The sequence below is a fragment of the Chiloscyllium punctatum genome, chromosome 1 (genome assembly GCF_047496795.1).
Source record: "Chiloscyllium punctatum isolate Juve2018m chromosome 1, sChiPun1.3, whole genome shotgun sequence".
NCBI classification, from domain to species: Eukaryota; Metazoa; Chordata; class Chondrichthyes; order Orectolobiformes; family Hemiscylliidae; genus Chiloscyllium; species Chiloscyllium punctatum.
Genome location: NC_092739.1, coordinates 130,961,115 through 130,987,663, shown reverse-complemented (window position 1 = coordinate 130,987,663; position 26,549 = coordinate 130,961,115). Strand labels below are relative to the sequence as shown.

At 39.8% G+C, this 26,549-nt stretch overlaps 1 protein-coding gene across 2 annotated transcripts in view; it reads left to right on the top strand.

The window, feature by feature from the left end:
- dcc (DCC netrin 1 receptor) overlaps positions 1–26,549 on the top strand; it is a 1,336,447-nt gene that overhangs the window by 1,176,306 nt on the left and 133,592 nt on the right. The window contains exons 17-20 of one of the 2 annotated variants that reach the window (XM_072574203.1): positions 9,920–10,095; positions 12,616–12,754; positions 21,071–21,178; positions 24,255–24,449. In XM_072574203.1, coding sequence (XP_072430304.1) covers positions 9,920–10,095; positions 12,616–12,754; positions 21,071–21,178; positions 24,255–24,449 — 618 coding nt within the window. Of the gene's footprint in view, positions 1–9,853; positions 10,096–12,615; positions 12,755–21,070; positions 21,179–24,254; positions 24,450–26,549 lie in introns of both variants that reach the window. The other variant, XM_072574193.1, reaches the window with a different exon arrangement.

Genomic DNA, 26,549 nt, shown 5'->3' with positions numbered 1-26,549 from the left:
AATGAATTCCACAGGCCCACCACTCTCTGGCTGAAGAAATGTCTCTGCATTTCTGTACTGAATTTACCCCCTCTAATTCTAAGGCTGTGTCCACGGGTCCTAGTCTCCTCACCTAACGGAAACAATTTCCTAGCGTCAAACCTTGGGCATTAACCTAGAGTGTGGATGCCAAGTCCTCTCCTCTTGACCATATCACGATACCAGAAATAAATGGTCGTCTCACAGGGCTGAGGGCGGCAGGCAGGGTGGAAGTGGAAGATTTGGTCACCTCTGGACTGTCTTGACAAGAAACCTCTGATGAATCTGTATGTGGAACCTCCTCTGTCTGGGGTCCTGCTGGCACTTCCCAGTCTCCCAATGGGGAATGGATACCTGGAGTGAAGTCAAGCTGACTTGCCCCCTGTCACTGAACACCAGTGGCTCGAGCGAGGGATTGCAGGACTGAGCGAATTATCCAGCAGATTCTGAGAGTGCTGGACTGAGCACTATGTCCATGAAAGCAGCCAGATGTTCACGTGCCAGAGTCAGCATGGTCCCAATGGCATTGGTGCAGAGATGCAACATTTGATTGAGATTTCCCAGTGCCTCCACCAAACCTGCCTGCTGCCCTTGTGTCAGCTTGGTTGTATCAGTGGAGCGGTTAATGGCCAATAAAATGGACTTCTGGCAGATGGCTGGTCTCCACTAGTCTTCAGAGTGTCAGTGGCTTTAGTGTTTCTTCCTCAGCCGGATGTAGAAAGATGGAAGTGTTGTGAACACCAGCCTGTGCTCCTGTCGCCAATCCAGCTAAAATACCCACTGAGGTGTCAGAATCTGAGCTGGTGGAGGGAAGCAGGAAGCAACTTTCCAAACATCCTTGATGTCCTCTGCAGAGGTGGTGGTGAGATGTGTTGTGGGGCTGGTCTCTTGACCACCAAGACTTGTGCCTACAAGAGACAAAATACAGAGTGCATTGTGAACAAGGCAAGAAGTTCAGGCAAGTTGAGAATTCATTTACAGTGGGAGTAATGGGAAAGTAGCCCAACAATGGACAATGTTTCTTACTTGGCTGCTGGAACATGAATGTTGGACACCTGGAGTGAAGTCAAGCTTCCTTGCCCCCTGTCACTGGACACCAGTGGCTCGAGCGAGGGATTGCAGGACTGAGCGAATTATCCAGCAGATTCTGAGAGTGCTGGACCTAGCACTATGTCCATGAAATCACTCCAGGTGCACCAAAAGAACAGGTTGGTGCTCACTGGCAAAACAGGGTACTGTCTTCATGGAGAGTAAGGAGGTGGATGTTGGACGTCTCCCCCCTCTTGGCTGTCTACACCTTGTTATGGGCCTGGAGTGAGGCAAAGGGAGGGAGGGAGTGGGATGAAAGTGGGTGGCACAGCTGTCAACTGGGAGAAATGTTCACTCGTGAGTGAGTAGAAAGCAGAGGACATATATGGTTCGCAGTGTAGGGGATTGGATAAGAACATGTGAGGGATAATATTGCAGGCAATAGTGAGAGGTAGAGCATGAATCTTGGCGGTGGTACAGGAGCAGAGATTGGGGCAGTATGAGTTACCCAGAGAGGAGATGGTGGCATTTACACAGAGGAGAAGAACAGCGATGTTCTTTCTCCAGACAGCAGAGAGGCTGTAATCCACATGGAAACCTCAGACTAATGACAACAGCAGTCATTCCTCCTGCAATGAGTTTCATGTTCAGCATCTTGCTACTGACAACCTGGTACCTCCAGGAAGATCGAAACCAATTTCCCCCTGTCTGTCATGTCTGAGGCAAATATCAGGAACAGTACAGGCAGCTCCAAACTAACATTTTTTTCCCTGGTGTACAATGATCTTTTAAAAATGGTACCGATGATTGGGATGCCAGTTAATTGAGGGATCTCCAGATGAGTGGTGACTTGCTCCAGGAATGGGATGTGGTAAAATTGGGCAGAAATTGGACTTGATTCCATGGCTCAAATGCAAATTAATGTAGCATGTTTAAGATAAAACAAAAAAGTTTGTTGGACCTTGAAGCAAGAATCGCATCACCAAACTTGACATAACTTGCATTTTGCCAAAAAAACATTAGATTTAGCCCACAGAGGCTGAAGAAAAATGATCACAAAAAAAATAACATTCTAACCTTGTGAGATGTCAATCAGACCAAGTGAACACTTGCCTGTGGCTGTGTAAGTAAACTCACCCACATAATCCTTTTATAACTGGCTCGGCTTGGTATTAAACTGGGGCTGTTAGGTAGATTGCCTGCTGGAATTTACACGGCCCCCAGCTTCGAAACTGCAGGTGTAGGAGTCTAAAATCCAGCCCACGGTTTACTTCTCTAATTACCACTAATTAGTGAAATGACGTGCACAGTTTTCTAATCTAAAGGGACTTTCCTTAGATCGAGAGTCCCTTAGAAGAGTATAGTCTGCAAGCTTTTTGTTTACCTCCTCTAAAATGCCGAGATGGAATCCATGTGCTTCTCGGGATTTATCACTTTGTACTGTCACAATTTTATTCATTGCTGTTATTTTTCCAATTTTCATTTTGGTGAGTCTCTATCTCTGATTCAATATTACATTCCTTGAGATGTCCAGCAGTCTGACTTCTCTTTCACACTAAAAATTTATGTAAATTAATTATTTAGCATGTCATTTCCTTACTTCAGTGACAATTACAATGCTACTAGTTTTCAAGGAGCCCACATTGTTCCTGACCACCAACTATTTCTTACTAATCACAGAAGTCTTGTTATATTAATAGTCATATCATTGAAATGAAAGTCTTTCTTTATCATTTATTGTAGCTCTTGATTTATGTTTTATCACACTTTTCTTTGTACCTTCTGTGTTTGCCTTTATTTTTGCAGTTTTAAATGTCTGTCCTTTTAGTTTAATGATTTTAGATCATTTTAGTCATAGTCAAAGTCATTTTGTTTATTGTCTTCCCTCTTTAGTCATCTTTGGCTGTTTCTTTTTGGCCAATAAGGTTGAACTGTTGATGTAGAAATTGATTCTGTGCAACACTGCATTCCTTTGTGAATACCTTTCTCTGATCTTTTGTTGCTTTACCCATTAACAGAGTTTCCTGGTTTATTGTGATAGAATCTGTCTCCTTGCATCAAAGTCAACATAATCTAAATCTAGAATCTGTTTACACTTCCTCCCTTCTAAACATGACGTCAAACTCAATTATGTATTGCTCACCATTGAATAAATGTTTATGCACTGTTAGGCCGTTGCCTGAATCTGGCTCATTCCTAAATATAATATAGCATTTACCCTTGTTAATTTACATATATTATTGCAGAAAGCTGTGCCAAACGCATTCTACCCAACCAACTTTCTACCATGTGTGTTTTCTGATACTCCTGTCAGTTTTATAGGTTGGACACAATGGAAATGTCTGAGTCTCAAAGTTAGGAATCACTGGTTTGCAACGTTTCCATCTCATCACTCTTTATCTTTCAATATTCTTCAATCAGAATTTTGTTGAGTCTTTCCCAACCAAATGTTCCTTTTCTTAAAAAAATCTGTTTTATATTTTTCTGTTCTGTTATTCATTGCCCTTTTCTCCCCTTCCTCATTGGACTCCTATTTCTGTCACTGTTTATTATTCATACAATCTATTGAATTGTAATCTTCCTTGGCTTTATTTTCCTGCTGTACCGGTCTGTGCTGAAGGGTCCAGGCTAACAAATGTTTGTATGGGTGTGTCAGATCACTACACTATATGAGCTGTTGTTCATGATAAAGATTGCTGCCACCAGCTTCTTCAAGGGTAGGAAACTACACGGCATGATTGGACTAGTGTTGTGTAGGAAAACCACTTCATGGCATGACTAGAAAGGTTTATTTTCGTTAAAGAGATAAATTGCATGATAGCAACTAGTTGCAGGTTACAATGATGTGGCAAATATAGTAGTATTTATGGCATCCCTTAATATTAACTCTTTCAGACTCATATACATCACAAATACCGATAAATCTCAGATTTTAAGCTATTAATTAAATTAATATCTACAGTTATTTTGTGCTTAAGAGTTCCAAACTTGTTTTCCAAATACCTGCCTCTGAATATAAGATTATGTCCACTTTTCTTAATCATCCCTATCAGCAGCAGGAGTGTTGTTCTATCTCACCAATTCCTTTCAAACTCTGAACAATCGTAATCAAGTCACCTTTCATCTTTTTATTTACCGTACATATAAGCTTTAACTACGTCATTATTTCTCACGGTTTCAGTCCTGGAACAATAGTAACACTCAGGTAATGCTCTGCTCCACTCCTTTCCTTTGGGGCGGCACAGTGGCTCAGTGGTTAGCTCTGCTGCCTCACAGCACCAGGGTCCCAGGTTCAGTTCCAGCCTGACTGACTGTCAGGGTGACTGACTGTGTGGAGTTTGCACATTCTCCCTGTGTCTGTGTTGGTTTCCTCCCACAGTCCAAAGATGTGCAGGTTAGGTGAATTGGCCTTGCTAAATTGCCCATTGTGTTAGGTGCATTAGTCAGAGGGAAATGGGTCTGGTGGGTTACTCTTCGGAGGGTCAGTGTTGCCTGGTTGGGCCGAAGGGCCTGTTTCTGCACTGTAGGGAATCTAATCTAACCTTTTCTCAGGAAATGAAAGTAAATATCGTTTCTAACATATAGTGCCCAGAACTACATACAGTACTCCAGGAGTGATTGAGCCTGGGCTTTGGAGTAATAATACCCTCCCCTTTATAATCTCACCCTTTGGTTATAAATGTGACAATGCCATTTACCTTTATTTTGATGACTTCATTTCACTGATCTGTCCTCACAACTGCTTAAATCTCTTTGAACTTGCACTGTTGCATTTTTCAAAATTAAAAGAATGTTGAAATTTTCTTTAGCCCAGACTGGGAAAACTCATGCATTAAATTTAATCTGTCACAGTTTTGACCATGCATTTAATTTATGCATCAATGTCTCTTTTCAATTTATTCTCCAATCTAGTTCCTATGCTACCAATCTAGTTGCTATTGGCAAGCTTCTATCTTCTAAGTAATTAATAAATACAGCCTATATTCAGATCCTTATGCATGCCACTCATGGTTTTCTTATAGCTCATTAGTCCTACCATATCTACTTTCTACTGTCTATCTATTCTCCCAATCAGAGTAATGTTTGTCTATGTTGTCACAAGTTTCAATTTTAATTAATAGTCTCTTTTGTGAAATCTTATCAAATGTCTGCTAGAGGTTCTTATAAACTATTTACGTAAGTATCCCATAGCGACTAGTTTAGTTCCTGAAAAATTCAATTAGGATTTTTAGAGGTAACTGGACTTTTACAGATCCAAGTTTGCTGTCTCTATACAGTTCAAATTTCACTTGTCCTTAGTTATAGATCCCAATAACATCCCCACAACATATGTTAGACTAATAGATCTATAATTTCCTGGTTCTCTCATTTACCTCCCTTAAGCTTTGATGATGAAACTGTAGATTCCAATTATGTGGTTTCTTCTTAAGCTTACACTGTTCCCTTGATGTCTTTTCAGCTTTGGGCAGAACTAGTAGCAACCCTCACAGGAGATACAAACAACTTTCTTTGAGTTAATTAAGGCACTGTTCGACTGTGACTTTATGTCAGACTTTGTCTAAAGCACAATGTGCAGAATTAAGGGCAAAATTGATCTTGAGACCTTTGGGGTCTCACTTTAACAAGTCTTCCTCTAGTGGGAATGAGATTTTGGATGAGAAGGAAAAGCTGATCTTAAATCGTTTGAGAGTTAAATTGTCATCCTGGGAGCATTGGTAAGAGTATACATTTGTCAAACCTGAGACAGCAAACATGGCTGGTAATTACTCTCATGTAATGCTATTTTACTATAGTTCACTGCACATGATTCATGCTTTCTGACACATTTCTGTACATTGAAAATGGTACCAGACTACCCAGGCTGAATATTTCAGATCTCAGCTAAATTGTTTCAATTGCAAATATTCAAATCAGTGAGGCTCAAAGAATTTTTGTTTTTGTTTTTGTTTCTGATTTCCAACATCTACAGTTCTTTGTTTTTTTTTTGTTTTTTTTGGTTTGGCTCAAACAATTGCCTGAGGTTCAACTCAAGATGTTTAAGACAATGCAGACAATTGCTGTGTTTTTAGATTTGTTTGGGGCTAGATGTCTGTCACCTGCATTCTGTTTTCAGTATCAATTGAAGATAGCATAACACTTCAGTATGTTCTTAATATGATGTTAAAAAACTTGTTGAATGGTTTAGTTTATTATTCCCAAAATTATTTGAAGTTGTTTTAAGCCACCTCTAATTTAATATCTAGATTGCAATTTTTGTGAAGATTTGTAGCTCAGGTTGTGGTTCAGGTTGTAAGTTTGCTCGCTGAGCTGGAAGATTTGTTCTCAGACGTTTTGTCACCATGCTAGGTAACATCATCATTGAAGCACTGATGTACTGTCCCACTTTCTATTTATGTGTCTTGATTTGTTGTGGTGGGTGATATTGCTTACAGTTCTTTTTATGAGAGGTTGGTAAATGGGGTCCAAATCAATACATATGTTAATGGAGTTCTGGTTTGAATGCCAGGCCTCTAGGAATTCCCATGTGTGTCTTGTTTAGCCTGACCCAGGATGGATGTAGTGTCCCAGTTGAACTGGTGTCCCTCACGGTCTGTCTGCAAGGATCCTAGTGATAGTTGCTCGTGCCTTTTGGTGACTAGTTGGTATTTGTGTAGTTTCCTGCCAGTCTGTCCAATGCAATGTTTGTTGCAGTCCTTGCAGGATATTTTGCAGGAAACTAGCCACCAGGATATACAAGTACCAACTAGCCATCAAAAGACACAACCAACTATCACTAGTATCCTTACACACAGACAACAAGAAACACCAGTTTAACTGGGACAATACATCCGTTGTGGGCAGGCTAAACAAAGATACACACAGGAATTCCTAGAGGCCTTGCACTCAAACTTACAACCTAATATCTAGATTGAAAAGATGAACAAAAAGAAAATCTGAGTTCGTTGCCCTTCAATGGCATAATGGGGACATAAATCAAGTTTTCTATAATGTTATGACCCCAAACAATGTTATTATTGAACAAGTCAGATTGCAAATAGGGTTTGATAGATCATTTTATGTTTTGGTTGGTGGTGCCTCACTGAAACATAAACATACAATATTGCAAGTTTGTTTTTAAGAATAAAATGGAAGTCTATTAAGTAAAAGGAATAAAGATAAAATAGAATAATCCAGGCCATTTCCTTATAATGCAAAGAAAGGTGTTGAAACACACAGGGAAATATAATACCATTCATCCACCAAAACACTGCTTTTCACATACCAAGACAACCTTCTCTGATACATAAATGCACCCCTTGTATAGTACATATACAAGTAAATCAGTTTCTCTAACACTTTGATAGATTCTTCAAATTCCAGTCTGGAAAATCACTTTCTTAAGCTTAAATGTCCCCAGCTTCAAATAATCTCATCAAGGATTTATCCAAATACTTTCAGTCTTGACTGAATATAAACTCCTTACTCTAAGATAATCTCGTGTTAAGAAATCAAACTATCTTCGTCCTCTCTCAGGAGCAACTAAATATACGGATACTTCTGCAGGCCGCCCAAAACTGAAAATATCTCTCTCTCTAAACTACAGGTGCTTCCGCAAACTTCAAAATAAAAACAAGCTGATAAATTTCTAACAGAAACCTTGAGGTACATTTGTTGACCTTGCTACAGTGTAAACCGTCCTTAAGTGAGTTAAAACACATTTGGTCTGAAAACTAACCCTTACACTGTTTTTAAAAAATTCATCATGGCTACAGAACTTCTGATAAGACGTACAGAAAAACACATATCAAAATCCAAAAGTCTGAATATTACGCAACTTATATTGAAAGTATATCAATCACCCAGTCTAATCAGAGCAATTATTTAAATATGTGAACTTTCAGTCTTTACCAAGAAGTACCACAGTTCTACTCAAGGCACTAGACAATATTTTGGGGTTATTAGTCTTTGGAATTCACTTTCACTGAGTGTAGTGAAATTTGGGATATTAAATGTATGCAAAGGTCAGTTGGCAGATTTTTGATTGTCAAGGGATTTGAACATAATAGGACATGCAGGAAGGTGAAGTTAAAGCTACAATCAAACAAGCTATGACCTTATTGAATGGTGGAGCATGCTCAGTGGGGGCCAGGATGCAATTCAAGTCACTACAGGTGACTCAGGAAGTGTTGAGAAGACTACTGGGTTGTGAGCTGGGTTGGTAGAAAACCTGGTTTGGGGATTCATCACCATGTCCAAAAATTAAAACAAAAGAATAAAACACAAAACATTCCTCCAGTCTGCATCTCTCACATTCCCTTCACCTTAAACGTGTTGCTCATGCCCCATTCATGCAGCCTATACCACCTAATGCCCTGGCCCCTGTTACCCCTTCTGCCCTGCTATCCAGCTGCCATGGCCCACTCCACCCTGTACCACTCTGTGCTCTGAAACCCATTACCTCATACTCCTGATTCGACTTATGTTCTTCTAACAAACTGTCTAATGGCTGTTCACACCCAATATGCCAACTTAGTTCACACACCAAACCAATCATCACCCTTTCCCCCTTCAACTGACTCATTTAGTGTCCATCAGAATGTTGTGTTACTTTAAAAGTTCTATATTTAAGGCTTCACTCTAATGAGCAAAAAGAAAACAGGGCTTCTCTCAAGAGTAAATGTATGACAGCTTGGAGGGCATTCTTAAAAATTCATTTTTGGAGATCTTGATCTCTTTAACAGCTTTGTCACTTTTAGATAAGTTTGACAAGCTTGACAGTTTTTTTGACAGGTTTGACAGTTACACAGAGTTTAACAGTTTTTATGTACAATCTTATCCATTATCACCAATTTCAAAGAACACTGACACCCCTTTCCCTAATTGCATATAGAACTTGCACCCCTAAAGAAAACCTCACCACCACACCCCTGGTTCAATAGGTTTCCTGGGACCATATTCACAAGGGTATCTGAACTCTTCAAATAGATACTTTGACTGCTTAAATTAAATGCATCGAGTGCAGACCTATTCTTAGCTGGTCTGTTCTGTATACTCAGGGATCTATACAGCAGGTTATCATAATGGGAACTAAGCCAGTGAATCACTTAAATGGCCAACTGTATCTGGGAACAGCGAATGTATGATGCTGAGACATCACAAATCCCACCCTGGGAAAATCACACATGACACAATGGATTTACAATGCTCGAGGATTTTCTGCATTTTTGAACATACAGTATCATGGCACAGGTTTTCCTTCACTCTGTGCCCTTTTTTTTACTTTCTAAGAAGAAACCTTTCCTCTCTATTCCTGTGGCCAAGTTCAGAAACTCACTGCATGGAGAATTAAAGGTGTGAAACAAAATCCGACTGGTTTATTACATTTGTTAATATTCAAACATAAACACAACAGTTTGGTTCTCCCTCCAAGCTGTCACACTTCTTATCCCTGTCAGGGACCCCCTGTTTCCTAATCCTATTGTGAAAAATTTATAAACATACCAAGCATTCTGCCAAGTGTGATGTTGTGCACCACACACGGAGATAACTTAGTTATGCCGAGAAATTCAAACATGCAACAACTTTAGTTTAAGTTACTGGGAGATTACCCCCTTTAACATCTTAAAGGGATGTTTTTAGTCATATGCTTGCTTATCCCTGTATAAGTTGACTTTCCTGACTAAATTAACCTGATTCTTTTTATAATTTTTCTCATATCATTTCACATCATTTTTATGCATTTCTCTCTTCTTGGATTATTGCTGCTGTTTTCCTTCCTTTTCTGCTCCATGTTTCGATGCATGATTTGTTTGCTGCCATGACCCAGACCCTGTTGACCCTTTAGATGTTGATTTATTTCATTTGTTTGGTGATCTTCCTACCTCGATCCCAGATGCCTCCACCCCCATGTTACCACCTGTAGGTGTGCAAGCAGTTGCAGTCAGCCACGACTCTGTCAGAGTCAGCTGGGCAGATAATTCTGTGCCTAAAAACCAGAAGTTGACAACAGATGGACGTTTTTATACTGTTCGGTGGAGGACAAGCTATTCTGCCAATGCCAAGTACAAGGTAACTTACATTTCAAACATCTTTGCAAAATATCAAATGTTTCCTCTCTGAAAATGATTTTAAAGAAGAATCTGAAGTTTACACTGTTTGAAGTTAAACTTGAATTACTTTCTGTTCACATTGATTAATTCAGCAGGCAGTCATTGAAATATATTTCCGCGATATAAAAAAATGGGAGAGAGGAAGAGGTTTTCATGCTAATTCGATGATAAGTGAATTTCTAGTATACTGTATTGTTCATATAGTAGTGTTATTTACTGTAAAGTACAGAGCTTTAAAGTATTCCACCTTCAAGCTGTGCTGAGATGTAAAACTCAACCAATGCAATGGTTTCACAAAGTCAATTGGCTACCCTGTTGTCTGGCTGCACTTGCAGAGTGCTCTGCAACTGGAGCAGGATATTGGTATGATCGCACCTTTTGTAGAATACCTGCAATGCAGATGGAGACCATTTGGACCATCGAGTCTGCACCAACCCTTATTTATGAAAAATAATTAATTCCATGAAGGAGATGAGGTTCTTTTGACTGATTCCTGGGATGAATGGGTTTATATGAGGAAACATCAAATAGTCTGGGCCTATACCATTAGAGTTTGTAAGAATGAATGATGATATTATTGAAACATGTAAGATTCTGAAGGAACCTAACTGAGTGGATGCTGAAGGGATGTTTCTCCTTGTGAAAGAGACCAGAATTAAGGAACACCATTAAAACATAGGTGACCCCCATTCAAGTCAGATGAGGAAAAATATTTATTCTCAGACTGCTGTAAGTCTGTGGAATCCTCTTCTCCAGAGACTGGTGGAGGCCATGTCATTGAAGTTCCTCAAGGCAGAGGCAGATAGGTTCTTGATTGACAGGGAAAGGAAAGGTATAAGGGAGTAAAACAGGAAAGTAGCATCAAGGTCACAGTCAGATCAATTACTATTTTATTGAATGGGTTGAGCAGGCATAGGGCACCAAATGCTTTCAATGTGATTTGGAGGAGTCAGTGTTGGACTAGGGTGGACATAGTTAAAAATCACACAACTTCAGGTTATAATCCAACAGGTTTATTTGGAAGCACTAGCTTTTGGAGCACTGTTCCTTCATAGCTACCTGTCAAAAGAGCAGTGCTCCAAAAGCTAGTGCTTCCAAATAAATCTGTTGGACTATAACCTGGCATTGTGTGATTTTTAACTTTGTTTTTAATTTGCATGTTCATTCATATGTTTGCAGTCCCTGTTAATGTTAGATGGCCATCCACACTTTGTCATCACAAGAAACTCCTTTGGAGACTTGAAACTGACAGTAGTTGTGCCTGCTATTACAGCCCAAACAATTAAAAGGGGGCTGTACATCTCTATTTCTTGTCATTGTGCCCTTTGAGTTGTTGAAATGCTACATTCCAGATAGGTACAGATCCTGGAGCATTTTAATGCAGAAATGGCATGGACTGGAAGGTTAGAGTCCAAACAGTAACAGAAGGCCCTCAGTTAAAATAAAAAGTCAGATTTGAATGATTACAGTCCAGCCTATCAGATCCTGAAACTTATGGTCAGCCTATTGCATCCTAAACACAGTTGACTCCATTTCAGGAGAGGCAATACTCAAGAGTTCTGCCATTTGCCTAAATCAGGCTCATAAAGGGGGCCGAACCTGTGTTCGAGATCTTTCGTTAAATTTGATGGTGCTGAGCGTAACTGGCTTTAGGTCTACTCGACTCAACATTTGGATCAGAATGCATGAAGCTGAACTAAAATTCAGCAATCCAGTACAAAACAATCATAAAAAAATTACCTTTTAGAAAAAGAATTACCTTCGTGATCCTAAAATCATTTTGTCTTTCAAGTTGAATAGGTTAATTATTGACAAGCATTAGTAAGATTGTCAAATATCCTGAATAGTGAATAATGCTTTTAGATTTTCAGTATATATAATTACCATTATTAAGTAAACCCTTAAGCAACAAAGCCCCAGGGTGCATACATCACCAGGAGTTGAAAAGAAAAGGATAAAAGATGTAGAAATAATGATTAAGTTTTAAAAACCTTTAAATTACATGATGAAAGAAAGCTAGGGAATTAAACAATTACAACAGAGAATAGTACAATGATTTTTAAACCAATTGTAGTGACTATTCAGGAAGAAGACAGATATAGGACAGCTTCATTGTCAAAAGCAATTTTTAATCAAATCATTAAATTAAAATGAAACAAAACTGTATATTATTCATTTTAGAAGGCTTTGTCACAGATTTTTTCCCTGAGCAAAATTCAAGGAAAATTCATCAGTTAGCAAAGCAAACTGGATGTAAAAGGAAAGTATTAGTATCACAATGTGATTTGAAAAGTGAATATAAAATGATTCCATTTGAGATAATATTTAAAGTCAATAGTTTGCTTTGATTAATCAATCATTACTTACTTTATGGGACAGTTGCACTTAATGTTGCAGAATTGAGTTTCCCTCAATACATTCTACGTTTTCAATCTGCCGTCAGCAACTTACCATTACTTCCTGTCTTGTTGTCGGGCAGTCTGTAGATGCGACAGCTTTGAGTCAAACTGTGACAAGTCTCAAACCTAACACCATGTATGAATTCTCAATCATGGTAACCAAAGGGCGGAGGTCAAGCACATGGAGTATGACTGCACATGCTACAACATATGAAGCTGGTGAGTTATTGCAAACTGTCTAAATTAATACTTTGGTGTCTCTTTTTGGCTGGCTGACTGTGCAATTTCCTGCTCAAACTTTTGTAGCTCGAGAGTTTTGCATTGTTCTTTTTGGTCGTGTAAATAATAAAAACCATTATGGTTATAAAACAAAAGCTCATTACATACAACCTTGTGACCTACTTGCTGAACAGTGAAGGACCTTCTTTTTAAATGTCAAACTTTAGCTGGGAAATCCGGATGCTTGATTTGTACTGAGTGCACGGGCAATTTTAGATTTTACAGTCCATCTGCCTAATTGGTACATGTCTTGTTCAGCCCAAAGTTGTTACAGGCCACTCTTCTTTTATAAGAGCCAATTAAGAGATGATAACAACACTCAAAATGGATTGGGTAGGAAAGCAAACATACCTCTGGGTGTAGTTGTCTGAGTACCAATGACCCGGAGCATTTCATCCTTGACCAGCTATGGAGACGTGGCAGTGCAGTGTTCTTCCGCAAGTACCCACAAAGCATCACTATCAGAGCTGGTGGGGGAGAGGTAAATATGGAGGTGTACAGGAGGTAGCCTTACCAGTGCTTCCTCTGGGGCATCCATCTTTTCTTCCTCAGTGATAGGGAAGAGGCTGTGTTTCAATGCCATTGCCTTGACCACAGAGACTATGACAATCCTGCTCATACCTGCAGGAGAGTGATGATAGAATGCATCGTAACCAAGGAGTAGAATTTGTGGCACATTAACAATAAATGCTGTAATGGAGGGCAGTAGAGAGTAGCACAAAAATAGACAGTGATCCTTGGTTTTTGAGATGTTTCAGCATCTCTGCAGGACTGTTCCCAGGACTTCTTGGTAAGGGTCAAGATCTTCTCTTTGCAAAGAGTGAGGAGTTGAACATTAGACACCCCGCACAGCCAGTCTGGATTTTTCTCCTGGAGTGAGAGTTAGTGCTGATAGGGCTGGAGGAAAAATGGGGAGGTCTCATGAGTGAGTGAGTAGGCAGCACAGAGATCATATAGGGTGAATAATGTGGGGGTGTTGGGGCAGTGAGCATCAAATGGCATGACGAATGGCTTTTGCCCAAAACGTCGATTCTCCTGCTCCTCAGATGCTGCCTGACCTGCTGTGCTTTTCCAGCACCCCATTTTCAATTGTTCTCCAGCTTCTGCACTCCTCACTTTTTCCTATCAAATGGCATTGGTGTGGGCACGAGCAAGTGAGGGAAAATGCTGCAGGCAATAGTTAGAGTGATAGGGTATCAACCTTGGTGGGAAGTGGATGCAGTAGCTGAGATAGCCAACTATAGACCACCAAAACTTGACTGGCAGCTCAATAACCTTCTAAATATGGCACCAGTGCTAGTGCCATTGATCTGGGCTTTCCTGATAGTGGTAAGTATGCATGCCTATGGTGAATGGAAGAATTGGGTGAGCACTGGATGAATGGGGCTCCAAAGGGTTGAAGTACCTATTTAATGAGGTGAGTTTGAAATGATCTAGTGAGAAAACTCACAAGATCTCTTGGAGCGAACCCCTCAGTGAAACACAGCAAAAAGGGAAACAGCATATTTCTGATAAAATTCACTCCTTAAGAGCAGATGATTATAGAAACTATTACTATTTTAAAAATAGAGTTAACAAAGTGAACAATAGAGTTATTAAGAGTGAGTCTGAAGAATTAATTACAGAAAATGAAAAGATGGCTGAAGAATTAAACAGGTATGTTGCTTCAGCCTTCGCTGTAGAAAATACAAGGAATATCCCAGAAGCAGCTGTAAATCTGGAAATGAAAGAAGGGCAGGAATTCTAGAAAGTTAATTTCACTGGAGCAGTGGGTTAGAGTAAGTGGGCTAGCACCAATGTTCCCTCGAAGCTGTGAGCGTGCAACTGTCCCAATGTACCGTGAATGGCAATCACACCAACCATTGCATTGACATCCCATTCCAGATGTCACTGCTGCACACAGGTATTTGAGGCCAGAACAGCCAGTAAGGAGTATAAAGGGAATGCTGGCTGACAAGTGCTTGATTCTGATCAGTTTCCTTCTTGGGCTTTAAAAGAAATGAGACAGTTGACGCATTGGTACTAGTTTTTCCAGAACTTCCTAGTTTTACGGATTGTCCCATTACAGTTGAAAATAGCAAGGTTGGCTCTTTCATTCCAAAGGATAGGGAGACAGAGAGCAGGTGGCAAACATATCCAAATAGGGGACTTGCTTTCAACAGATAATTAAAGCTTGCCCATGCTCCCCTGAACAGATTAGCATGGGCAGAAAGGTGGTAGGAATGTTACCTGGTCAATTATACAACCAACTCCCTCCATCTGCTAATCCACCATTGAGAAACAGTCAAATTCTACTCAGTCCAAACCTGGGATTACTGTTATAACCTTCTTGGTTTTTGCATCTCAGCTTCCCATTGAATAAACTTGCAGAATCTCTGCGAAAACTCATTGACTTTTGTTTTGGCAACTGTATGGCCTACTATCAGTCCCTCTACAGCTTAGCTCTATGCTTTGGAGCATCACACTGCGACTGTTATACACGGTGGTTCAGCTGGAGAAGCATTAGCTTGACTTTTAAAATTGGCAGCAGCAATCTTGATGTGGGCAGAGCCCGGTTCTAATTCACACGTTAAAGTGCACATATTCCAGGCTGAACTAATGAGAACTCTAAAATGGCTTAGAGTCATAGAGATGTACAGCATGGAAATAGACCCTTTGGTCCAACCCGTCCATGCCGACCAGATATCCCAACCCAATCTAGTCCCACCTGCCAGCACCCGACCCATATCCCTCCAAACCCTTCCTATTCATATATCCATCCAAATGCCTCTTAAATGTTGCAAATGTACTAGCCTCCACCACATCCTCACGCTCATTCCATACACGTACCACCCTCTGCGTGAAATTGTTGCCCCTTAGGTCTCTTTTTTATCTTTCCCCTCTCACCCTAAACCTATGCCCACTATTTCTGAACTCGCCGACTCCAAGGAAAAGACTTTGTCTATTTATCCTATCCATGCCCCTCATAATTTTGTAAACCTCTATAAGATCACCCCTCAGTCTCCGACATTCCAGGGAAAACAGCCCCAGCCTGTTCAGCTTCTCCCTGTAGCTCAGATCCTCCAACCCTGGCAACATCCTTGTAAATCTTTTCTGAACCCTTTCAAGTTTCACAACATCTTTCCGATAGGAAGGAGACCAGAATTGCACGCAATATTCCGACAGTGGCCTAACCAATGTCCTGTACAGCTGCAACATGACCTCCCAACTCCTGTACTCAATACTCTGACCAATAAAGGAAAGCATACCAAACGCCTTCTTCACTATCCTATCTACGTGTGACTCCACTTTCAAGGAGCTATGAACCTGCACTCCAACGTCTCTTTGTTCAGTAACACTTTCTAGGGCCTACCCTACCATTAAGTGTATAAGTCCTGCTAAGATTTGCTTTCCCAAAATGCAGCACCTCGCATTTATCTGAATTAAACTCCATCTGCTACTTCTCAGCCCATTGGCTCATCTGGTCCAGATCCTGTTGTAATCTCAGGTAACCCTCTTCGCTGTCCATTACACCTCCAATTTTGGTGTCATCTGCAAACTTACTAACTGTACCTCTTATGCTCGCATCCAAATCATTTATGTAAATGACAAAAAATAGAGGGCCCAGCACCGATCCTTGTGGCTTGTGCAGTTTTGACCTGGTAGCCAGAAATCTAATGCTGCCAGAATTGTTTGAAGAGATAGAATACCCTTTTGGAGAAGTATAGGTACTTTTGGATATAGTGTGGGAACCTGCTCCTTTAGGAGAGACAATGTGTCTTTTGGGGAATTAGGATGCCCTTCCCAATTGTGAAAACTCAAAATGAATGTTTTTTTAAGAAGTGAATAAATTCATTGGAACTATCAACGATGATATTAATAATAATGTCAAAGAAAAATGTCAAACTTTAAATATTTGAACAAATTAGTGTGCAGTGTTTAAACAAAATGGTGCACTACATCTGCTGACACAAGCCTGATTGTTATCATTACTGTGCTACACGATTGATTTCACAACTCTTCAATATCATACAGTTTGGCTGATAGCCCCAAGTAGTTGTAAACTATTTGAAGTTAGATTGAATCCCAGTGCTGGAAATTATAATGAATTCAGGAGAATAAATGTATTGAGTAGATTTTTAATTAATTTGTCAATGGAAATTTATGTCTCACCTCAGCATGGGTCTGCCAATGGTGGATAATGAATATATTGGCATGCTTGGTATATGGACTAAGGGTAGTGGGTGAGTGGAATGGGATGGCATGTGTTGGCATATGGGCATTAAAGAGCCATGTTGGGTGGATACCATGTCATAAGTTAGCATGAAGTGTATGAGAGCCCTGAGTGTGGGTACAGGGATACAGATTTGTATCTGAGAAGCCATGAAGGAGGATTCATGGAATCGGATATGGGGAGTGTGTGAAGCCAAAGTGAACATAGACATATCAACGAATGAGTCTGGGAAATAATGGAGAACCTGAAAATGGCAGAGGAGTTGAGTAAATACTTTGCTTCAGTCTTCACAGTAAATGACATTATTAGCATTCCGAAATCACTAAATAATCAAAGGACCAAAGGAAGGGATGAAACATATACAATGTCTATCTCTAGAGAAAAAGTGCTCAGGAAATCAATGGGGCTAAAGGCCGGTAGGTCCCCTGGACTTGATGGGATATGTACTCTGATATTAAAGGAAGTAGCTACAGCACAGTGGCTCAGTGGTTAGCACTGCTGCCTCACAGCAACAGGGTCCCAGGTTCGATTCCAGCCTCGAGTGACTGTCTGTGTGGAGTTTGCACATTCTCCCTGTGTCTGCGTGGGTTTCCTCCGGGTGCTCCAGTTTCCTCCCACAGTCCAAAGATGTGCAGGTCAGGTGAATTGGCCATGCTAAATTGCCCATTGTGTTAGGTGCATTAGTTAGAGGGAAATGGGTCTGGGTGGGTTACTCTTCGGAGGGTCGGTGTGGACTGGTTGGGCCAAAGGGTCTGTTTCCACACTGTAGGGAATCTAATCTAAGAGATAGTGGGTGCATTGGTAGTAATCTTCCAGGAATCTGTCAAAGTCCCAGAGGATTGGAAAACTGCCAATCTAAAACATTTGTATGAAAAGGAAGGAGATAAACCAGGTAATTATAGACTAGTTAGCTTAACTTCTTCTATTGGGAAAATGTTAGAGTCTGTTATACAGGATGTATAAGTAGAGCATTTAGAAATGCATAACATAATCAAGAAGACATATTAGCATGAATAGAAGATTAGCGATCTGATGGAAAACAGAGAGTTTGGATAAGGGGAGCATTTTCAAGATGGAAACCTGTAACTAATTGTTTGCCACACAATCAATGCTGGGGCCACAGTTATTTACAATATATATTAATGCCTTAGTTGAGAAAGTGGACTTACTTCTGCCAATCTGCAGGTGATACAAAAATTGGTGGATATGCAAATGTTCAGGATGACATAATGAATTTGAAGAGGAATTTAGACAGTTTGAGGAAGTGGCCAAAAACTTTACAGTTGATATATAATGTGGAAAAAAATGTGAGGTTGTGCACTGGCAGGAAGAATAGAGGTGTTGAATATTATTTTAATGGTGAAGGACTGCAGAAAGCTATAGAACAGAAGGATTTGGGAGTCCTTGTCCATGAATCACAAAAAACTGACATCCAGGTTCAATGGTTAATAGGGAAGGAAAATGAAAGTTGACCTTTAATTCAAAGGAATAGAGTATAACATTAGGAGAGTTTGCCACAACTACAAAGCACTAGTCAGACCACAGCTGGAATACTGTGATTAGTTTTGGGCTTCTTAACTCAGGAAAGAAATACTGACATTGGAGGCTATCCAGAAAAGGTTCATCAAGCTTCTACTAAATATGGTGACCTGCCTTAATAGGAGAGATTGAATAAGGTTGGATAACTCTGGAGAAGTCCCAGCAGATTGGAAAACAGCAAATGTGATGCCACTTTATAAAAGGAAGGTAGACAAAAGATTGAGAATTATAGACCAGTTAGCTTAACCTCTTTAGTGGGGAAAATGCCTGAGTCTATTATCAAGGAAGAAATAGCGAGACATCTCAACAGAAATTGTCCCATATGGCAGACACAAAATGGGTTCATTAAGGGCAGGTCATGCTTGACAACTCTTTTGGAATTCTATGAAGACATTACAAGCAATTTGGACAATGGGGACCCAGTGAATGTGGTGTACCTAGAATTCCAAAAGGCCCTTCGACAAGGTGCTGCACAAGATAAGGATGCATGGCATGAGGGGTAAAGTATTTAGCATGGATAGAGGATTAGTTGACTAACAGGAAGTAAAAGATGGGGATAAATGAGTGCTTTCTGGCTGGAAATCAGTAACTAGTGGTGTGCCTCAGTGAATGGTGTTGGGACCACAATTAGTTACAATGTATATAGATGATTTGGAGTTGGGGTCCACATGTAGTGTGTCAAAGTTTGCAGATGACACTAAGCTGAGCAAAGTGTGCAGAGGACTGTGAAACTATCCAGAGAAAATTCAGACATTGAGTGAGTGGGCAAAGGTCTGGCAGATGAAATACAATGTTAATAAATGTGAAGTCACACATTTTGGTAGGAGTAACTGTAAAAAGGATTATTACTTGAATGGTAAAAAGTTTCAGCATGCTACTGTACAGAGGGATGGACCTGGGTGTCCTTGTCCATGAATCACAGAAGGTTGGTCTACAGGTACAACAAGTAATTAGAAAGGCAAATGGAATTTTGTCCTTCATGGCTAAAGGTAGAGAGATTGAGTTTAAAAGCAGGGAGGTTATGTGGCAGAGTGCTGGTGAGGCCAGACGTGGAGCACTGTGTGCAGATTTGGTCTTCTTACTTGAGAAAGGATGTACTGGCACTGGAGGAGATGCATAGGAGGTTCACGAGGTTGATTCCGAAGTTGAGGGGGTGAGCTTATATGAAGAGACTGAGAAGATTGGGATTATATTCATTGGAATTCAAAATAATGAGGGTATCTTATAGAGACATATAAAATTATGAAGGGAATAGATAAGATCGACTTGGAGGATATTTCCACTGGCAGGTGAGATGAGGACAAGAGGTCATAACCTCAAGATTAGAGGGAGCAGATTTAGGACTGAATTGAGAAGGAACTTCTTCACCCAGAGGGTTGTTAATCTATGGAATTCCTTGCCCAGTGAAGTAAGGGCATTACTTCAGTAAACGTTTTAAAGCTAAGTTAGGTTTTCTTTAACAATAAAGAAATTAACGGATACAGTGTGAGTGCGGGTAAGTGGATCTGAGTCCACAAAAAGATCAGCCATGGTCTTATTGAATGGCGAAACAGGCTCAAAGGTCCCGAAGGCCTACTCTTCCTCCTAGTTCTTATGTTCTCTAAGTTGGGCCTTTACTTAGCTTGTTTGTGATGTAGACTGACACTCATGGCATGGGTTCAATTCCCACACTGACAGAGGTCATCATGAAAATCCTGCCTTTTGACCTCACCTCTCATTTGAGGCATGGTGGCTCTCAGTTTAACCATCTCTCTTAGAAAGATTTGTCTCTCTAATGAGAAAGCAGCCCTAAGATCTTCTGGGAATTTGGCAACTACTTTGCTATTACTACGAACTCATGGAATTTCAAAGAATAAAATATGACTTTATTGAAACATACAAGATTCTGAGATGACTTGGCAGGATGAATATGGAAAGGTCTTTGACCTTGTGGGAGACTCTATGAGCAAGGGATATAACTTCAGAATAAGGAGTTGAATATTTAAGAGAGATGAGGAAGAACTTCTTCTCTAAGAGTTGTGAATCTGCAGAAGTATTTACCACAGGCTGGATTATCCAATATATTCAAGGTCAAGTTGGACTGACTTTTAACTAATAAGAGAAATGAGGGTTTTAGGGAAAAGGCAGAAAAATGGAGTTGAGGTCTATCAGATCAGCAATGATATCAGCGAATGATGGGTCAGACCTGATGGGCTGAATGGCCTTCTTTAGTTCTTACATGTTGTGGTCTTGTGGTCACCTAGCAGGCTATGCCTTTATTCCAGGTTTGCCTATGTGACTCCCATTAAGTGCAACCCTCCTGCAATGAAAACTCAACTTTTACGGGTCAGGTTTAGAGAGCTTGGTGACTATTGTTTCTGATTCAAAATCAAAGTGACTTGCTGAGAGTGAAGATTCATTTTCACGTCTTGTCTGTAGCGTTATAAACTTTCAGTATCAGGAAGCCACAGGTCACTCACCATTGCTTTCTCTTTCCTCCTCTCTGCTCTCTACTTGGGTAATAGCTCCCACTTCAGCCCCGAAGGACTTGACTGTGATTTCCAGAGAAGGAAAGCCTCGAGCTGTCATCATTAGCTGGCAACCGCCAATGGAGGCCAATGGAAAAATCACTGGTAAAGAAGCTTAATTTCTATTTGACTATTTCTATTCATATCATCAATATAACTTTGCAATCCCTATCTGGATAAATTTGAGAAAAAAACTATTGTGAGTTCTGCCCACTCCTGTTCATCATCCTACGATTATTATACTCTGAATTTTTATTAAAAAATCAGCTTTTAAAAGTAACCTTTGACACATTGTTCACTTTTTCATGGCAGATCAGCCCCTGGAAATATTTTAGACAGTGGAAGCTCCAGTGATAAACATTTTAGACTATTTATTATTGGAGTGGTTAGCTCCTATTAATAAAGAAATTAAAACTGACTAGTTATTTTGTGTATCTTATTGTGACAGCATTCATTTACAGGTAACTTGCTTCTTCATAATATGTTTTGACATTTCACCAGTCTGTCATCCAATGCCTTGAATTCAAAGAGGCAGAAATTTTTTTAGGTCAGTTTTCAGCGCTCTGAAATCACGACAGAAGCTAAAAGCCCAATTCTTATCCCAAATTGCATTGGAGAATGTAATGGTGAGCTGCTTCCTTGAACTGCCACAATCATTGATTTGTAGGGACACCTACAGTGCTATTAGGAAGGGAGTTGTAGCATTTTGGCCCAGTGCCAGTGAAGGGATGACGATATCATTCTCACTTGGAAATGTATGTGGCTTAGATGAGTACTGGAAGGTGGCATGCATTTTCTGTCCCTGCCCATCCAAGTCTTAAAAGTTCCTATATTTCAGAGATGATCATGAGAGGCATGGATAGGGTGATTGCACACAATCCTTTTTCCAAGGTTGGGGAATTGAGGACTAGAGGGCATCAGTTTAAAGTTAGAGGGGAAAGAATAAAAGGGAACCTGTGGGACAAATGTTTTACACAGAAGGTGGTATACATATGGAATGAGCTGTCAGCGGAAGTGGTTGAGGCAGCTACATTAACATATTTAAAAGGCATTTGGTCAAATATATGGATAGGAAAGGATTAGAAAAATATGGGCCAAGTGTAGTGGAATGGGGTTAACGTGGACGGTCATTTTGGTCAGCATGGACCAGTTTAGGCCAAAGGGCCTGTCTACGTGCTGAAGGACACTATGACACTATGCTCAATGCATTATAAACTGTTACAACATCTATCACTTAAGTTAAACTCTTTTAATCAATTTGCTGACTGGTGTGTCATCAAATCCCAATGATTCTGGTACAGTTGTTAATCTTTTACTTTTGATATGGTGTCCCTACATGGCCAAAATGTACAGATTCAGCTTCCATCTGTCTTGGACCTGTGTCACAACATGTCTGAACATGTCCAATTACAATAACTGCAACTACACAGAGTTAACCAATTGGCAATACATTCTGTGCCAGCTAGAAATAAACAGTTTGTGATTTAAAGATTCTAATTTACTTCAGAATGAAAGTAATAGTCATAAAACGTTAAGTTTTTTTTCTCATGGTGTCACTCAAATTACTGACTGTTTTTAAAAAATGCTTCCAATTTTTTCCCCACTTGCTGGATAATGGTTTCATGGTTGCACCTGTGATATCTTGCCCTAGTAGTCATTCCTCATGTGTGAACCGAGGTGCTAACTGTCAGCAGCAGGCGAGCAAAGCTGAGTGTAGAGTTTATCATGGAATATCCTGCTTGCATATGATCTTCACACACAAATGCTTTCTAACCTTGGCTGCTGGACTGATTCAAAGAAGCAATTTACTTCTCTGTAATTCAGGAATACTAAGATCAATTGTAACACACACATTGACTCCTGATGGGATCAGTAATTTATCATAAATGGAGACTAGAATTTGTGACCTTTTTTGGTCTATATAGCTTAGATGTACTCTGTTTGCACAAAATGAAAGCTTGAATCTTAATTGCTCTCTTTTGCTTTTCACTGAAAGCAAATTTGTCATCATTTACAAATTTCACAGATTCATACAGTGCAGAAAAGGCCCTTTGGCCTATTAAGTCCACATCAACATACTTACCAAAAAAAAATGCACTAATCCCAATTTCCTGCGCTTGTCCTATATCCTTGAATGTTATGATATTTGAAGTACTCATTGAAATATTTTTTTAAAGGTTTTAAGGTTTCCAGCCTCCACTACATTCCCAGACAGTGCATTCCAGATTCCCACCACATGCCAAGTGAAAAATGTTTTTTATCCAGATCCCCTTGGAATCTCCTGCCTCTTATCCTAAAACTATGTCCTCTCTTGATCGATCCCTCAACCAAGGGGGACAGCTGCTCTCTCTTCACCCTTTTCATATCCCTCTCAATCTTTTACAACTTAATCACGTCTCCCCTCAGTCTTCTCTGCTTGAGAGAAAAACAATCCAAGCATGCCTAGTCTCTCCTTATAACTCAATTTCTCCATCCCAGTCAACATCCTTGTGAACCTCCTCTGTATCCCCTCCAGTTCTATCACATCCTTCCTGTAGTGAAGTGACCAGGACTGCACGCAATATCCATTTCTCAACAGCCCTGACCTATTGTATTCCTGCAACCCCTTGCACCCTACACCTCAATTTGCAACCATTAAGTATTCCAGTTCTGGCTGCCTCTGTGTTGCCATTGGTGGTAGAACCTTCATGTCTTTTATCCCAACACTGAAATTCCTTCCTGAAACCCATTTGCCTCGTTACTTCCCTATTCAGCTTTGAAAACCTTTTGATTTGCAATCATATTTTAAGAGTCATTTTTCTGCTGTTTGAAGCACCTTGGGATAATTCTTAGGTTAATCGGACCAAGGTAAGTCAATTTGTTTTGTAATGATAATGCATCTGATTCAATAATTCAAAAACTGTGGATAAGACATAAATGATGAACTTATGTCATTATCACATTAAAATACAGCAAAGAACTGTGGATTCTGAAGATCCGAAACAACAAAGACCATTCTGTTAAAACTTAGTCTGTTACTATTTGGAGAGAAAACAGTTCACATTTTGAGTCAAAATATTAACTCTATTTTCTTTCTACAGATGCTGTCGGACCTGCTGAGTTTATCCCATAATTTTTACTCTTGTTTTGTTAACACATTATTGTCACAAAATAATCTAATGATCTTTTCCTTCGCCTTTAGGCTATTCTTTGTTTTATACAATAGAGAAGAATGCGCCCATTGATGAATGGGCAATGGACTCAGTGAGTGGCGATAGACTAACCCATCAGATTCTGGATCTCAATTTGGACACGATGTATTACTTCCGAATTCAAGGACGAAATGCCAAAGGCCTGGGACCCGTGTCTGAACCTATTCAGTTCAAAACACCAAAAGGTTAGGTTTTAACCCTAATAATGAAACCATGTACATGAATGATCCTATAGAGTTGTGCTAATTTTGTAGCCTTACATTGAAAGTGATTTATTTTGTGGAGCATTTTAATATTCCATTGTTCAGAAGGAGTTTTTCAAGAGGTAATTTCAGGCATTTTAAGAAGGCAGTACAGAGAAAATCCAAATTTATTTTGACATAGAATGTAAAAAAGAACATAATGGAAGATAAAGGAATAATGCTTTCATCAATATGCATGAAGGTTGTAACAAATCATCAGTAAGTTTGTATATGTTCCTTCATAAGTGAGGTAAACTGAGTATCCTGATGTTTACTGTTTATTTGACATGCACAGATAAAAATGCAAATATACAAATTCTAATGTCAATTCATAAAGTCTGATAGTGTGTTTTTGAAATTCTATTATGCCATGTGGGCTCCCTCTAATTTTTTGAGGAACTTCTTGAAAAGGTACAAATTTTCCTTTAAAAATCATGAGATGAAGTAGATCTGTGATTCCTAGAATCAGACAGAACCGAAGAGGCCCTTTAGCCCATCAAGTCTGTCCCACTAAAACTACACTAGCAGCTACTTGAGTCACACTTTCCCAAATTGGCCCAAAACCTTGAATGTCTATGACACTTCAAGTGCTCATCCAAGTAAGTTTTACACGTTATGATGTTTTGCACCTCAACTACCCTCCCAGAGAGTGCATTCCAGACCCCCACCACACTCTGAGTGGAATTGTTTCTGGTGAGCACATTACAATTCCATACATTTTTCCATACATGTTACAGTATGACTTTCGGCTATTGCATCTATGCATTGAACTTAACATGAATATCAAAACCAAAATATCTATAGATGACAGGCCAGAAGTGATTTTAAAACTACCAGTGGAACTATGGTATTTATGCGTAAATCAGACAGCGATTTGAATCAAGACCATAGGAGACCATAAGACATAGGAGTGGAAGTAAGGCCATTCAGCCCATCGAGTCCACTCCACCATTCAATCATGGCTGATGGGCATTTCAACTCCACTTACCCGCATTCTCCCCATAGTCCTTAATTCCTTGTGACATCAAGAATTTATCAATCTCTGCCTTGAAGACATTTAGCGTCCCGGCCTCCACTGCACTCTGCGGCAATGAATTCCACAGGCCCACCACTCTCTGGCTGAAGAAATGTCTCCACATTTCTGTTCTGAATTTACCCCCTCTAACTCTAAGGCTGTGTCCACGGGTCCTAGTCTCCTCACCTAACGGAAACAATTTCCTCGTGTCCACCCTTTCCAAGCCATGTATTATCTTGTAAGGCTCACTACGATCGGGGCAGGTACTAACAAATGCAAGTTCCACATATGCAAGTGCAGATGTGCAATTAAACATGGAAATCTGGACACTGCTGTCTGTGTTGCTCTGTGGTTCCCTGTTTAAATGTATTAAACAGAATGAAATTCTGTACTTATATCATGAAAACATATTAAACTAACAAAAAATTGTTAAGAGTTCATCCATTTCATGTCAAGTACACTTTTTAATGGCATGCTAAGTCTTAATACTGACAAACAACTTCTCGGCATTGAACATTAACTTTTACAAGTCTCAACACACATTCTTTCAATTGTTGCTGGAACTTATTTTTTAATTGCAAATTAAGCTGTTATTTCAAATTTTCTTTCTGATCTGTATTTCCCTCTCTGACTTAATCTGTTCCTTCTTTATCTCTCTTTATTTCACTGACTGTATCAGATTTGACATTGAATTCAATACTCTAACTTCCAGATTCAGACTTTGCGCTGTTCATTAACAACTGTTCGATCATGTGAGTGAAAGAACAGCAGTTGCTTGTCATGTCAGCATAGCTTTCAGATCCATTGGAGAGGATGTTGTGAAACAGCTCAAAAAAAGTAAGATAGGTGAGGACAAGCCTACAGAAGGAATAAACAAAATGGAGAAAGTTCTGGCTAGAAATGTCTATCAAATCCTTTGATCAATGATCATTAGCATTTTGTATTCTAGAGATCTAATAGCTTAGATCTAGGGGGATTTCCAATTTAAAAGCATTTACTTGCTAATGTCTGGAGCTGGAAGCAAGTTA